Here is a 15,571-nt window from a genome sequence, read left to right on the forward strand (position 1 = left end):
GGCATCATTTAACGTAATTATTTTTGCTGTAGGGATTGAACATCACCCAATTCATTTCATTTCTATCTAGCTGTGAATGAAGTCACATAATCAGAAATGTGGACTATAAAAATATCGATCAAACCATTCTGAGTGGGGTAACCATCAGAAAATATGACGGAATACCGTCAGAGGACCTCTAAGGTTAATTGCTTTGGCAAGCTCTGTAAGATAGATGAAAAGTTGGCTCACTGACTGAGGAGAGCCTGTATTGGCACATTCCTGAGCTTAAACAAATCATTTTTGTTAGCATCCAATTCTAGTTAAAGAACTCTGTTGATTGCTCAGTTTCAAAGGTTAAGTATTTAAAGCTATCATAAAGAAAAAAACTTTTTTAGGAGATCAGCACTGGGGAGAGAAAAGATCAACTATGTTCTCATTCAAGTTGAGCAAGGAGTCATGCACTGTAACCGGTATTTGGTATTGTACGTACAAAAGCACAAAAGCCTATTCTAAAACAGTAGCTCCACCTTCTGTTTCAACAACAACAACAACAAAAAAAAAAAGAAAAAAGAAAAAGGCAGAAATGTGGTCAAGCACTACTTCATTTTAGACTTAATGGTGGATCTGAATAGTTTTAACTTCACAAGCTATGCTTCAGAGCCCAAACAGGTACACTTAAACATGAATAAAGACAAATTTAATGGTGAATACTGTTAGCATGCTCTGTTGTATTATGTCAAAAACAATCCTTTCCCAAATGCCCAAATAAAATCAAATGATTGTGCATTGCATGATGATACCATTAGATGTGCAACTTTGGTTCATGCAAAGTTTCATTTGATAGACACATTGCTGATAGTCCATATAATCCTGAAGATTCTGCATATGTAATCTTTTCATCCATGTTCTTTCCATAACACCAAATGGATACTGTGGTCTGGCATACTGGTGGCAAAAACCAAGCCTGTATCATTTTGACCATTTAGTCCATTTAACCAAGACATTTCACCAGCCAAAAAACTTGAGCCTCTCTTTGATTTTCTATACTCTGGTAGAGGCCAGCGGCTTATCAGTTCTTCTGTCCTCAAGTCTATTATATACAGGTATCTATTATCAAACAGTAGAGCAAATATCTCTCCAAAGCCCAGCAAGGACACATTTGAGAAGTCAGGAGTCTTGATAACCCTAGAAGATAAGGCAGTATTGTTAGAAACTGATAGATTTCACTAACATTCCACCCAGTTACTGAGAATGACAGATCTCAGTTCAGCAGTGCTATAAGGAAATGGTCTTTTAAATATCGTTTCCCATCAAATGACTCCCAGAAAAGATCTTCTGCTTCACTGCAGATCGATTCCCATAGCAACATTAGCTTCTTGTCACTACAGCTTTGTGTTCAAAACTATAGCAATGCAGCCTGATTTAAGTCTATTTAAAAAAATCTAAAACTCACATACTGAAAATATGAAAGAGGTTTGGCTTGTGACCAGAAATCAAAACAGCAATCAAATGGTTGGTACAATTAGAGATAAATTAGAGTGAAACCTGGCAATATTTGTGAAGAATGATGTTTAAAGATTTTTTAATCGAGATCCTTTTGAATGACATTTAAAGCATTAAAGCTAACATGCTACAGTTCTTATTTTTTTTAAAAGCATGCCTTGAGAATAAATTCTGCACATCTTAAGCTGAAACACTTACCTGACAATATCATAGCTGGCAAAATCCCACTGGTATAATCCTAGTGCTGAACTGCACACTATGTATTTACCATCAAAGTGCAATCTGGGCTGTAGAGAGATGCTGCGATCTTCAGAAACAGACAGTGTTTTTAAACACTTGCAGTTTATTTCCCTTCCAATAGGCCAAATCTAGAGTTAGAAAACAGTTTAAGACCATAAAACATTCAAATTATAAACTTTTACACAAATTAAACAAGGCTTACAGTCTCATGTAAAGCAGGAGGTAAATGTGTGCCTGTTTTTCAAAAATATTTATCTTCTTTAATGGGAACATCAGCTCTATAACTGACTTGTAACACATAGCCATGAACTATTTACATACAGCATCCTCCAACCCAATAGTTTGCAGCAATAGCAGTATTTGCAGTAAGTGTCTCACTGACAAGTTAGCGTACTAGGCATACAGTAAAAAACACTTATATTTTGACTTTTATTATATGTATTGATCTACTATTTGTTTGTAAGCATGAAGGAAATCAGTGAATAGTTAGCTTCCGAAGAGTTTTTTGTCTTGTACATGTCTTCAAAAGCGAGGACTATGAGAGAAAAAAAACCCGTATTATGTTTGAATCACAGAAGCACTCAAGTATTCTGCTTCCTTGGATATTGCAATGATACACGTACAATATATGGTACATACCTTGATTTCATACTTATCTGCACTTAAAAGAATATAATCCCCAGGACTATGCATAAGAGATTTGACTTTGCACTTCTGCAAAACTACCTGTAATTGAAGGATTTAATGACTTATTTTGATGCTGTTAACTAACCAAGCATTCATTTGCATTGTCCATTTTGTTACAAAACAATACACCACACACATGGTCAAAAGACATACAGATGCTTATAGCACGTAAAGGGAAACTACCATTTACACTTGCTTGCTCCTAATAGTAAGAACTTTTTGTATATATATGCTAACACATGTACTTCTCCACAATTCTGCTCTCAATGCACATTCCAATTTCTGAAATGCTTGTAAGTGAAATACCTTTTCTAAACCTCAGAACACTTTATGCTTAGATTTTGGTTATCACATTCATTAGTTTTCTGTATAATTTTAAAAGTAGCTTTCTTTCTGAACCACTGCATTCATTTGATCTTTCAAATGCTGATTCCTAACATTATTCCAGCTACTTCAGAACAGAAATCTCTTCAATCCCCTGAAAAGTTTAGTTACATCTTTTCTTTCTGTTTAAACATTATTTTGCAATATCTACATGTCCTGATCTTCTTCATATTCTATACCTAGGGGGAAGACAGGTATTAGAAACAGAAAGTTAGAACAACTTGCAAACTTCATGCAAATATTCACCAAGATTAATACAAAAATAATATTCCCACCTTAGTGACCCATTCTGTATGTCCAGTAAGGGTATTCAGGCACATTCCTGTTGATAAGGCCCACACTTTCACAGTGAAGTCTGCAGAGCCACTGACAAGAACATCAAGTTCATCGTTGTAGTCCACACTAAAAACTACAAGCAAAGAGGGTTCTCAAAAGCAGCAACAGTCTCCATGTATGCTTTTTCCTGTGATACTGTAACTAGGTCAAAATTCACTACTACAGCTTTAACTGTTGCTCTTGAACTGTACACGTAAATTATTACTCTATTCCTGAGTTTACACTGCAAAATTTCCAGCTGTTTGTTCAAATTAAAAGCATGAAGATCATTGGTTCCATTAAGGCTGGATTATGTTGAGGTTCCTATCCTAATAGTTCTAAGAAATCAACTCCAACAGAATTATTAAATTGATACATCTCATTTCTCGTGGAGAACAGACCTACAGTTGAGTGGAGGATATTCTCTGGTAGAGGACAGAATTAAGACAGAAATGCAAACACAGATCCCCAGGCTTGATTGTGCTCTTTCCTATAAGACTATCTCCAGTGTGGGAATTTAAAGAACTCCCACTGTCATGTGCTCCCTGCTAACAGGTGATAAACAAGGCTTGCATCTTTTACTCTAGACTCTAAAGCACTAAATCACCATGACAGCTAGTACTGTTTCTACACCTATAAAACAATATATGACTATGCTTTGGTGTTATTCAGGGGCAGACAGATCTAGATCTATTCTGGCCACTTCCCTCCCACAGTGTGATTTGAGACAGAGCCTTAAAAAACTGTGGACAAAGCTAACTTAAATTATAATCTGTTCTGTGATGACATATGTTACTTGACTGACGAAAATAAAATCTGAGATGTTCAACATACCTGCACCAGTGTGTCCTCTGAAATGCTGTGTTTTTGCCCCAGAGCTCCATTCCCAGCAGGCTACTGTGTTATCAAAAGAGCCCGTTACAAGTTTTTGTTCATCAAACTTCACTGTGGCACAAGTGTGTGTCTGGATACCATAGATGCATTGACCTGTGCTTACATCCCACAGTTTTGCAGACAAGTCATCTGATCCTGGAATATAAAACAATAGGATAATTGGAAACAAATACTAAATAAAATTACTAGTCTTCCATGTATGTCTTAGTTATGGAATTTTCACCAAATCTCTGAAGAGATAAACTCACAACCTCTCTGAGCAACCTATGCCAGTGCTCCACCTAATGCTTTCACCTGCATTTGCTTTCTCCACCAAAACTTGTAACAGTACTCAAGTTTGCTGGTTTTGGAGACTGGACAAAAATCCTAGATACTTCCACCTCCTTTTTCCCTTTTGGTTTCAGCACAGAAGTATGCAGCTTCCCAGTAAGGTCTGACCTATTCCTTTGTATTTTCCTTCCCTGGTTACTAGTAAAGTGAAAAGACTGTCTACAGTCTAGTCACAGGTTTCTAGTAACCACCCTAGTGTACCTGAAGATGTGGAGGGATGTGTATTTCTGAGTTCACACTGAAATCTTGAAATCTGCAGTCTTCACGAGAAATCATCACTGCAATATGCATATCGGATTAGTAGCAAGGTTAAGTCTAGTTAAAGGTATTCATACAAGAAACTAGTCATGTTAAGAACTGAAAGTGCTTAAGGATGTAAAAGAGAAATAATCTTATTGCCAGGAAGCCAGACTTTTCCTGACACACCTTGAGACTACAGTGACCACACTGTGAGAGCAAACTCCATTTAACCTGAATGAGATCGCAGATAACCCCTAAGAGGATACCTAACACAAATGTACTTCTCCAGTGAGACTGCTAATCTGAAATTGAAAATCTGAAAAAAAAAAACAGTACTGTAACCATTTCTTTTTTTAACAAATAAATAAATTGGTCTCCTGGTTTTGGTTTTTTTTTATTTGTTTTGTTTTTCCTATTAAATGTTTAGCGAGCTTGATAGCACACCATATATTTCAGAAATTGGAGAAAAAAAAAAAAAAAAAGTGAATTGCCCTAAACTGAGTTTGCCCTATGAAAATAATCTGTCTCCTCAAGAAAAATCAACTTATCATTAATCAAGTGGGGGAGCTGGGCGGTACAGATAACAAAGAAGAGTAAGACTCCAAGTTTTCTGAATTTCCTACCTGTGCACAGAAGACCATCTTTATAGTAAAGTGCATACACTCTGGCACTGTGTCCAATTAAAGAGGATGTCTCAAAGGCTTCGTGGTCCTTCAGTTGCTTCATCCTTAAAATAGCCTTTAGGTAAACCTTCTTCCAATGCAGAGGATCCTGAACAGAGTCATCTATTTGCCAACCCAAATTCTTACATGCGGTTTGCCACACCTCTGTACAGGCACTTATAACCTTATTCCACTGCTTAGAGACGAGGCAACATGTGAGTAAGGTGTGAGGATCAAGCCATTTTAACAGATAAAAACTAAGTTCCAATGGAAGAAGTTTGAGGAAGTCCCTCTTGAGAAGAATCTCTAGATTATTGGAGAGGTGCCTGAGCTGGACTGCTCCACTCAAGCTAATCAGGTGATCCAGAGTTTCATTTTTCTGCAAGTCCGTCAGAGAAAGAAATGTAATAGAAATGTTATCAAGCCATGCTTCAAAGTCCTTTTTCTCCATAAGGTTATGGAAAAATTTACCTGTGGTACATCAAAACACTGTATTAGTTCTGTTCAGAAAACAAGGTAAGCATCACATCATTATTACTGGTACATCAGTACTTCAAATGGCATGTTAAAGCACAGACTGAAGTAACCAATCACAGCACAAAATATTCATTAGGTTAGTATGAAGCATTTGCACATACTTCGACCTACTGTCTTACTTAAGACTTAGAAGTGAGTTGTACAAGACAATGCATGCTAGCATTCACTATGAATGTTTACATATTTCATGTAATGAGTTAACATTTTCACATTCTGAATCTAGTAAGAGTTGATCAAGTTTTAAATCTACTTTAGTGAATAAATGCAGTTTTACAGTTTACTTATCATTTAGTTGAAAAAAGGAAGAAAACAAAGCATCAAAACAGAATAATAAGAGGCTAATTACTGACTGAATTAACTCAGACTCTTGTCATAACTACTTCATAAAAAATTACCTGGTTTGCACTTAAAGAAGATACAAAGAGATGTCTGGAGAATCGTGTTGAAGGACATGTAACCTCTTTTGTACCTCCTTGATGTCTTTTTTTTTTTTCCTTATAAAACAAACTTCCCCTCCTCCTCACCCACCTTGTTTTCTCAGTTTATTTCCAATAAACAGGCCTGTGAAACTGACAGCTCGAAATGCTAATTCTCAATCTATGTGACCTGTATTTATTTTTGTATGCTGTGGCATTTCAAGTTCCTACAATAGATTTGAGCAAATGATTAAAAAGATGAGCATGGGGCAAACAACTAAAAAGCTAGATTTATTTTCTGTGGGAGATCTCATTCAATGCATTAGATATCTAATTGAATTTAATTCATAGAAGCTCCCAAATCAAATGAATTGAGGAATGTAAATGGCAGCTCACAATACATATGCTTTTACCTTTGTAGAATAAAACCTTGAAGTACATCTCTAAATGTGACACAGAAAAGTATAGAAAAGTAGAGTCTTCACTATGAAAGGTCACAAACGTAAAGACATATTACTTCTTGATAATTTTGTAAGGATTATATCTTAAAGATAATAATCTTAAGGCCTTCTTAATTACACAGAAACAGCTGCTCCTATCGAGTTAGAAGTTCATAAGTAACTTTTACTACTGACAAAACTTAAGGGCTTTCTTCAGCACATTCGGCAAACTGTGTTTGCCACTCTAATAGGCACGTGTTTTCTTAAGAACCAGCAATCTCTAACTGCAGCCAGTGCCATGTGCACACTGCTCTACGCGTTATGCGTTATCCGCAACCGCTCCACTCACGGCCACTCCCGCCCTGCTCCGCTCACACAGAGCACGGCGCAGCCCGGACACTTTCAGCGCCTTCCGCCCACGCACAGTAGAACCATCGGCACCGCCCACACTGCTCCAGTGGGCCGCGGCGCTCACCTCAGGTAGCGGCAGGGCGCGCAGCGTCCCTCAGCAGGCAGCCGCCACACCTCGAACGGTCCTCCGTGGCCCGGCAGGGGCTGAGGCTTCCCCGCGGCCATCGCTCCCACAGCGGGACAGTCTCCCGCTACTTCCGCGGTCCGCGCCGCGGCCTGTGGACACCCATGGAAGGCTGCCGCCCTCGGACAGCGATGGAAGCCTCGGTCACCTCCAGTCCCGGAGGAGGGGCGGGGCCCCTGCACCGAGTGAACCAGCCGTCACCCCGAGGTGAGGCACTCCACCAAAGCCCACGGCGCTCCGTACTCAGGCAGCTTCCGGCGCATCCTCTAAACGTCACTACGCCCCGCTGTCTCACTTTAGCCGTTTCCGTCTGAACTGGAGCCGTAAAGCGCTGCGTTAGTTCTCTGCGTTCGGCGCCGTGCGCGGGTTGGAGCCTGCCCTTTGGGGTGGCTGCCGCCGGCCGTGCAGAAGCTGCTGAGATTATTGGCGCCGAGGCGCCCTCCCGCGGCTGGGACATGGCGGCAGAGGAGTCTCAGTACCTGCTGGCTCATCCTACTACGGACGCTTACCTGAGGTGAGGATTGGTGCTGCGTCTCTTCCTCTGGCGGGCTTAGGGGCCGCCCCGCTGCGCTGGAGCTCGGCTGCTGCGGATTTCGATGGCGCGGGAGGGGAACGCGGAAAATGTGACGTCTGGGTCAGAGCCTTCGTCGGGTCCATCCGCGCGTTAACGGCCCCATGAGGGGCCGGAGCCGCGAGGGGGCGGCGGCACGATCTTTGTCGGTATCTTCCGCCTCAGAGTGCAAAACAAGAAGCTGTACCTGGCCACGTTCGCTGCTGTCCTGGGACCGCTTAGCTTTGGCTTCGTGCTAGGCTATAGCTCACCTGCTATTCCAGAGCTGAGGAAAATTGGCAATCCGAAATTACGGTTGGACAGCAATCAGGCATCATGGTTTGGGGTAAGTTTCTGTATGATACATTACTCTCTTGTGATTTTCCGTCGTGGTGTGAAGAAGATGCTGTTTACATAAAATCATTAAGTTTGGAAAAGACTGCAGAGATCATCAAGTCCGTCACCCTCATGCATGTTCCTCAGTGCTGCATCTTAAGGCAGTCTAACTCCTCTTAAGAATGAATATAAATGAGGATTTTGATAATGATTTTTTGTTGTGACCTCAGTAATTGATTCCGTTTTTTCCTAAGTAATACTACTGTTATACTCTGCTAACTTCGCACATATAAATAAATGCCGTTATTTTTGTAACTTTTTTGATACTATAATGTTTTATGTCAACTTTTAATCTCCTTAATTGAACCTGTCAAGGGACCACAGAAAATCAACTTGTGAATAAATTGGGTGCAATCCATTGACATAGGGAATATCAACTTTTGGGGTACAGGCTGGACTTCAGTTTATTCATGATAATCTTTCAGTCTTCAGGGCTTTAAAACAGATTGGAAAGCCAGTTTGTGAATGAACAGATTAAAAAAACATACTGTTGCATTTCTTTCTCCACTGAAAGGGCTTTGTATGTGACCTGAGAATTGCTAGCTGTCCAATTGTGGTGGACTGTACTTCTTGATTGTGATTTGATAAGAAGTTAATATTTATTTTGTTTTTTCAAAAGAACTGCATGCATATATTTTTTGGAAGCTATTTATTTAAAAGAATTTTTAGTGTGTTATTTATATATCTATATAGATAGATGTGTATGTATATATATCCACGGAATCATAGAATCATGGAATCCTTGGATTTGGAAGGGACCTCTGAAAGCCATCTATTCCAACTCTTCTAAAGTGAACAGGGACATCACAGCTAGTCTCCAGGGATGGGGCATCGTCCATTCCAGATGGAATGCTGCATCCAGATTCCTGTGTCCAGATGTGGAGTCCTCAGTACAGGAGAGATGTAGATCTGTTGGACCGTCTGCAGAGAAGGGCCACAAAACTGATCCATGGAATGGAACACCTTTATCTGTGAGAACAGGCTGAGAGAGCTGATGCTCTTCAGCCTGGAGAAGAGAAGGCTGCGAGGTGACCTGATGGTGGCCTGTCAGTATACAAAAGGGAGCTACAGGAGGGAAGGGGACAGATTCTTTAACAGGGTCTGTGGTGACAGAACAAGGGGAAATTTAGGTTAGATATAAGGAAAAGATATTTTGCAGTGAGGGTGGTGGAGCAGCGGAACAGGTTGCCTAGTGTTGTGGTTGATGCCCTATCCCTAGAGATTTCAAGGCGAGGCTGGATAAAGCCCTGGGCAACCTGATCTAGCTGGGTGTCTCTGTTCATTGTAGGGGAGTTGGACTGGATGGCCTTCAGAGGTCCCTTCCAAATCTAAGCATTCTATGATTCTATGATATGTATTTTTTAACTTGTTTTTTGAAGTCTCTAGTGACATTAGGAGCTGCTGCTGGAGGAATACTGGGAGGCTACCTTGTGGATAAAATTGGAAGAAAGCTGAGTCTGATGCTGTGTTCAATACCATACGTCTGTGGATATATTGTCATTATTTCCGCTCAGAACATATGGATGCTTTATTTTGGACGAATACTAACTGGCTTAGCCAGTGGAATTACTTCGCTTGTTGTTCCAGTAAGTAGAGCATCATTTCTGGTCGCGAGGTGGCTTGGGTGTAGTAACTCAGTAATTCTAGCAAAGGAAGCAGATTTAGAATAAACTGATTGTTATAGACTCATATTTTGCATGCTTTTAATAATGATGAAAATATAAGTAAAAAAAAAGCTTTGCTTATTCTAGTAGCGCTTCTGTACTATGCATTATTACAGTGATATGCTTGTTCCAATTTTTCTTTTGTCTATTCATTGATAGAGGAGGGCCACAAAGATGATCAGAGGGCTGGAGAACCTCCCCTAAGGAGCCAGGCTGAGAGATCTGGGGCTGTTCAGCCTGGAGAACAGAAGGCTCCAAGGAGACCTTACAGTGGCCTTCCAGTACCTGAAGGGGGCCTACAGGAAAGCTGCGGGAGGGACTTTTCTGTAACAGCCAGTAGCAAGAGGACAAGGGGAAATAGTTGGAAGAGGGTAGATTTAGACTAGATATCAGGAAGAAACTCTTCATGTGTGGTGGTGAGACACTGGAACAGGTTGCCTAGTGAGGTTGTGGATGCCCCTTCCCAGGAAGTATTCAAGGCCAGGCTGGATGGGATTGTGAGCAACCTGGTCTAGAGGGAGGTGTCCCTGCCTATAGCAGGGGGGTTGGAACTAGATGATCTTAAAGATCCCTTCCAACCCAAACCTTTCTGTGATTCTGTGATTACTTCTGCTTATATTCTGCAATGGTCAAATCATATTTATCTCTTTACGTTTTGTATAAATAATGGTAAAGGCTTAAGGTTTGCAATTAAACTATTATCACTTATAAATCCTAGTGCAATGCCAAGTAGAATCATAGAACAGAATCGTTTGAATTGGATCTTTAAAGGTCATCTAACCCAGTTCTCCTGCAGTGAACCAGGACACCTACTGCTAGATCAGGGTACTCAGAGCCTGCTCTAACCTGACTTTGAATGTCTCCAGGGACAGAGCATCCACTAACTCTTATGAGCAACCTCTGAGCAGTGTCTGTGCTTCACTGCCCTTAAATTTTTTTTTTCTTATATCTAGTTTAAATCTCTCCTCTTTTAGTTTGAAACCATTTCTCCTTGTCCTGTCACAGCAGACCCTGCTGAAGAATCTGTCCCATTCTTTCTTACAGCCCTCCTTTCGATAGTGAAAGGTTGCTATCTGGTCTCCCTGGTGTCTACTCTGTAGTGACTTCTGCTTCCATTGAACTGTTGTCTTCAGAATATTAACTTTTCTCATGTATTCAGAAATATCCTTGCAGCAGTATAACCGAAATAATTTGTGCTTGTCTTTCTTTTCTGGTATTATTTGACCTATTAGGTGATTTGACCTATGTGATGCCTGCTGTTCATACATGTTAAGATAAAAACCATTAATTTTGGATTTTCTGGAGAATGAAATAAAACCCAGTCTTTACAGTGAATTAAAAAGTTACAACTTAAGATTTGCAAAGACTTTTACGTGTGGCTCGGAGTTTGCATTCCTGCAGACTATCCCAAGCACCAGAGTGTTCTGCAGTGATGCATTTGTTGTTGAATATGGCTAGCAAAGGAAGCCCTTACTAACACAAGTTTATTTATCTGTCAGATCCTTAACTGACAGCATAAACATTCTTCTTAGGGTCTCCCTTTTTCTGTTTTTTTTTTTTGTAATGCTAATATGTATTTATGAGATGATACTGTTCTACCCTTTCCATTTTGCTGTGTCTTTTTTTGAGGAGGGTTTCTAGGAAATACATCCGGTTTTCAGAAACAAATTATTTCTCTACTTCTTGATCCTACGATGGATTGAGGTAATTATTAGACATTTTCTCCCTGTTTTAGGTATATATATCGGAAATATCTCATACAAATGTTCGTGGTATGCTTGGCTCTTTTGTCCAGTTGATGGTGGTGACTGGCATACTTGGAGCCTACACTGCAGGTATTGATTGGGGTTAGGTCTCTATAAAAAAGAATTAGTACACGTAATGAAAGAACTACACTAAGGAATTGAAAGCAAATGTCAATTCATTTCTACAACCGTTAATTTTGTTGTACAAATGTTAATTCTTCTGGAACTGATTTTTTTTTTTTTTTTTCCTTTTTGTTGTGCAGGAATGATACTAAAATGGCACTGGCTGGCAGTATTATGTTCTTTTCCACCATGCGTAATGCTTTTGTTTATGTTGTTCATGCCTGAAACACCAAGATTTCTGCTGGATCAGAAGAAACACACAGAAGCGATAGCTGCTTTACAGTTTCTGCGAGGACCATTTGTGGACCATGAATGGGAATGCAGGCAAATTGAAGCTAATGTTGAGGAGGAGGTGATGAGAATCTGATTTACACTAAAGACAAAAAGTCTGAAAGTATACAGTGTAGTTTAAGGATTTTTATCATAGCTTAGTTAATAGCCTTTTTTACAGTGTGAACCTGTTCAATCACAAATGAACTTAAAAAGCAGTGACATTCAAATAATCTTTTTTCTTCTGCTTTCCAACTGCAACTGCCAGCAGTGTTGGATGCCACTGGTATGCATGAGTAGCAGTTGGGCTCATGATCTTACTGTGACGATAGATAGCTATGTTTTCTTATTGTAACTGGCAGTTTTATAGGATTGTTCAGCACCTCAAAAACTTACTTGCTATTGCACCACTTCAAAAGCAATCTTTAACCTCTTGTAATGAGATACTAGCTTAGACAGACATGTCCAGTAATTGAAGTCTTATTTCTGCAAACTATTGATTCTTTCATGTTAACTTTCTCTGCAAAGTACTGTTGATTTTTGTCTCTAGAAACTGAGGAAATGCTAAAAATATTTTCCTGGATTTCTCGTACTTCAAACGTAAACACTTTTACTACTAAGAAATTTAATTTTGCTGAAGAGGGGTGGAAAACTTACTCTTTGAACATAGTGAAATGTTCTGAGGATTTTTATTTTCTCTTCATTTAAAATACCGTTTTTTCGTGGAACTGTTGCATCATCTTTTTTAACAGGGACTAAGCCTCTTTGAATTTAAGAATCCTTCAATCTACAGGCCACTTCTTATTGGTGTGAGTCTGATGTTTCTCCAGCAAGTAACAGGCATTAATGCAGTTATGTTTTATGCAGAAACAATCTTTGAAGATGCAAACTTCCAGGTAATCAGAGTGTGCTGTCAAATGTCTATAGTTTCAGCTTGGTGCTGAATAAGTACAGAACATGTAACTAACTGACTTGATATTTATCTTATCTGCATCATAAGTAACAGAGTTTGAGTGTTAACGGTCACCTTTTATTTTAAATTACAGATACCCTCTTAACTGTGTTACTCTGGCATAACTGGATGTTACTGGGTTTTTGTTTTTTTTTTTTTTGTGGGGAAGCATGTTTTGTCTAAAACTTTGATATGGATAGAAATCTTTATTATAGTCATCTCATCCACATAACATAACTTTTAAAAAAAATGCAATTACAAATTTAGTGCTTCAGAAAAAGTCAGATGCTAGGGGGAAGTTGTGACTTATTAAACAACTTACTAAGAGATCAATATGTTATGTTAATTAATGTGGATGTCTTTATTTTATTTTTATGTATTTCTTCTCCTAGTTAATTTTCTTTGTACAGTTTTCCTTGTTCCAGAGTTAAGAAACAAATGCATCTCTAATGCCTGATAAGCGATCCTGTTATCAGCCTGAAATAGCAAATTCTTCTCCCTGTTTCCTATTTTATTTCAGGACAGCAGAATGGCTTCTGTTGTTGTGGGTTCCATACAAGTATGTTTCACTGCTGTGGCTGCACTTATCATAGATAAAACAGGAAGAAAAGTGCTGCTTTATGTGTCTGGTAAATTAACTTACTGACTTTTGTTCCCCGAGAAGAAACATGTAGAGTACCAGAAAGTGTTGGAACTACTGGGGGAATTGAGTGTTACAATTTATTTATTTCAAGTGCTTTGTTTTATAAGTGGATTACAACTGATGTAATAAGCGCTGCTTCATAAGAGGAAATTGTCATGATATATATACTCTGTTGGCTGAACTCCTTGAAATTACTTATAGCTATCTTTTTGTCTTTACCAGGCCTATTTTTACTTTGGACAAATTGTTGATAGTTGTCACACTGCACACTCAATAGTAATGACTGCTGTAAAGACTGGTTTAATTTGTGTGTGCAATGATTGACATTTTTTCATTCTTGTTTAGGCTAATGTTTATTTCCAATAGCGTTATCTTTTCAGAAACACTTCTGCTAGAGCTAGAGCCAACATATCTTGCATTTAGCTCTCAGAAAGAAGAGTACCTAAGCAACTGTCATTGCCAACTTAGTTATTGCTTACTTTTCAGGGATAATCATGGCTCTCAGTACTGCATTGTTTGGGTTTTACTTTAAAATGGTCCTTCCAAATGGGAACAACTCATCAAATGCTGATCTGTTGTTCACTTTCAACTCAGTATCTCCAGGAACAGAAACTAGACTATCCTGGCTTGCAGTAGTAAGCTTAGGACTCTTTGTTGCTGGTAAGTAAAACTGGCTTCTAAATAAATATTACATGATATTTGAACTTTCTGGTGAATGTGACAGACTTCTTCCATTTTCTTCACATTGTTGAAAAATGGAGCTGTGTTTGACACAGTTTTTTAGTGTATTAGACAAAGTGATGCTGATTAATTCACAACCTCTGTGATCAAGGTAGAAGCTAAACAGTTAAGCCAGTGTTCTGCAAAATAAATTTGCACCTCCTTGTGCTGATACTAAATAGTAATTGCTCAGGCTCAATAACTTGCAGCCATTAATGGGGGAAAAAGGTCCCTGGTAGTATCTGAGCCAAAATGAATTCTGTGATAGATCAAGACAGCAGCAAGTTAAAAATTAATTTTGTTTCTATGTTGACCACTTCTGAAACTTTTTAAGATGTTTTGCTTGTTAAGAATCCTTGTACTTAATTTGATTTAGAGTGTGCTAGTGTTTAGCATGCTCCCCTAAAATAACATACTCTCATAGCATTATTTGCCTGACACTCTCCCCTTTGAAATATACCTAAGTTGCATTTATCTTTTGGTTTTTTTTGTATTTACAGGTTTTGCCCTTGGCTGGGGTCCAGTTCCATGGCTGGTAATGTCTGAAATCTTCCCCCTTAAAGCAAGGGGCATATCAAGTGGTGCCTGTGTGTTAACAAACTGGGCTATGGCCTTTTTGGTGACCAAGGAATTTCACGATTTTATAGTAAGCACCATAAATCAAAATTCAACTTTTTTTTTTTTTTAAATATAAAAAAATCTATCAAAGATGCTCCCATTAAAGCCTTGGGCCAGTCTTCTTCAGCAGTATATATGGGTTGTGGTTGTATAGTTAATGACTTACACTTTTTTTGTTGTTTTCTCACTGCCTTAGGGTTTCTTAACATCCTATGGGACATTCTGGCTCTTCTCTGCCTTCTGCTGCCTCAGTGTGATATTTGCAGCCTTTTATGTTCCTGAAACAAAAGGACGGACCCTGGAACAGATTGAGGCCTACTTCAGAAAATCTTAAATCTCAGGCTTTTGCTGATGTGAAACCTTTACATCATTATTTGTGGTGCTGTTGCTAAAACTAACTGTGTCACATGGTAGACAGTCACACAACAGTCACACAACTTCCTCTACAATTGTTTTAACTAATTTTGTAAAAATCTACTTTTTTTTTTTTTTTTTTTTACCCCCCCCCCCCCCATCCAGAAATCTATAGGTATTTGCATACACTTGATTATCACTGTATACTCGTTTTACTGTAACTTAGTTGTGTAGGTCTTGGACATGTAAGTTTTTTTTAAATTACTGTTCATTGGGTTTGTTTGTTTTTCCTGACCTGGTGCAGACGGACAGCAGTGGCCAGGAAAAAATGTTAAATGTATTGTCTACTGTCTTTTTTGCTAATAAGTAAA

General features: G+C 39.0%; 2 protein-coding genes across 2 annotated transcripts; one reads left to right on the forward strand and one right to left on the reverse strand.

Annotated features, from left to right (window-relative positions):
- Positions 1-878: 878 nt before the first annotated feature.
- Positions 879-6,227, reverse strand: FBXW2 (F-box and WD repeat domain containing 2; the record flags this gene model as incomplete). The annotated part of the gene is made up of 7 exons (XM_079544526.1): positions 879-1,167; positions 1,684-1,853; positions 2,365-2,451; positions 3,072-3,205; positions 3,946-4,140; positions 5,199-5,708; positions 6,170-6,227. The coding sequence occupies 7 exons, from the start codon at positions 6,225-6,227 to the stop codon at positions 879-881; spliced, it is 1,443 nt and encodes a 480-aa protein (XP_079400652.1).
- A 1,393-nt stretch (positions 6,228-7,620) lies between these two features.
- SLC2A8 (solute carrier family 2 member 8) lies at positions 7,621-15,180 on the forward strand (the record flags this gene model as incomplete). The annotated part of the gene is made up of 10 exons (XM_079544854.1): positions 7,621-7,679; positions 7,902-8,061; positions 9,491-9,697; positions 11,511-11,610; positions 11,784-11,995; positions 12,666-12,809; positions 13,386-13,494; positions 13,995-14,168; positions 14,729-14,874; positions 15,043-15,180. The coding sequence occupies 10 exons, from the start codon at positions 7,621-7,623 to the stop codon at positions 15,178-15,180; spliced, it is 1,449 nt and encodes a 482-aa protein (XP_079400980.1).
- Positions 15,181-15,571: the final 391 nt, after the last annotated feature.

Source organism: Tetrao urogallus, assembly GCF_951394365.1.
Source record: "Tetrao urogallus genome assembly, chromosome: 19".
Taxonomy (NCBI): Eukaryota; Metazoa; Chordata; class Aves; order Galliformes; family Phasianidae; genus Tetrao; species Tetrao urogallus.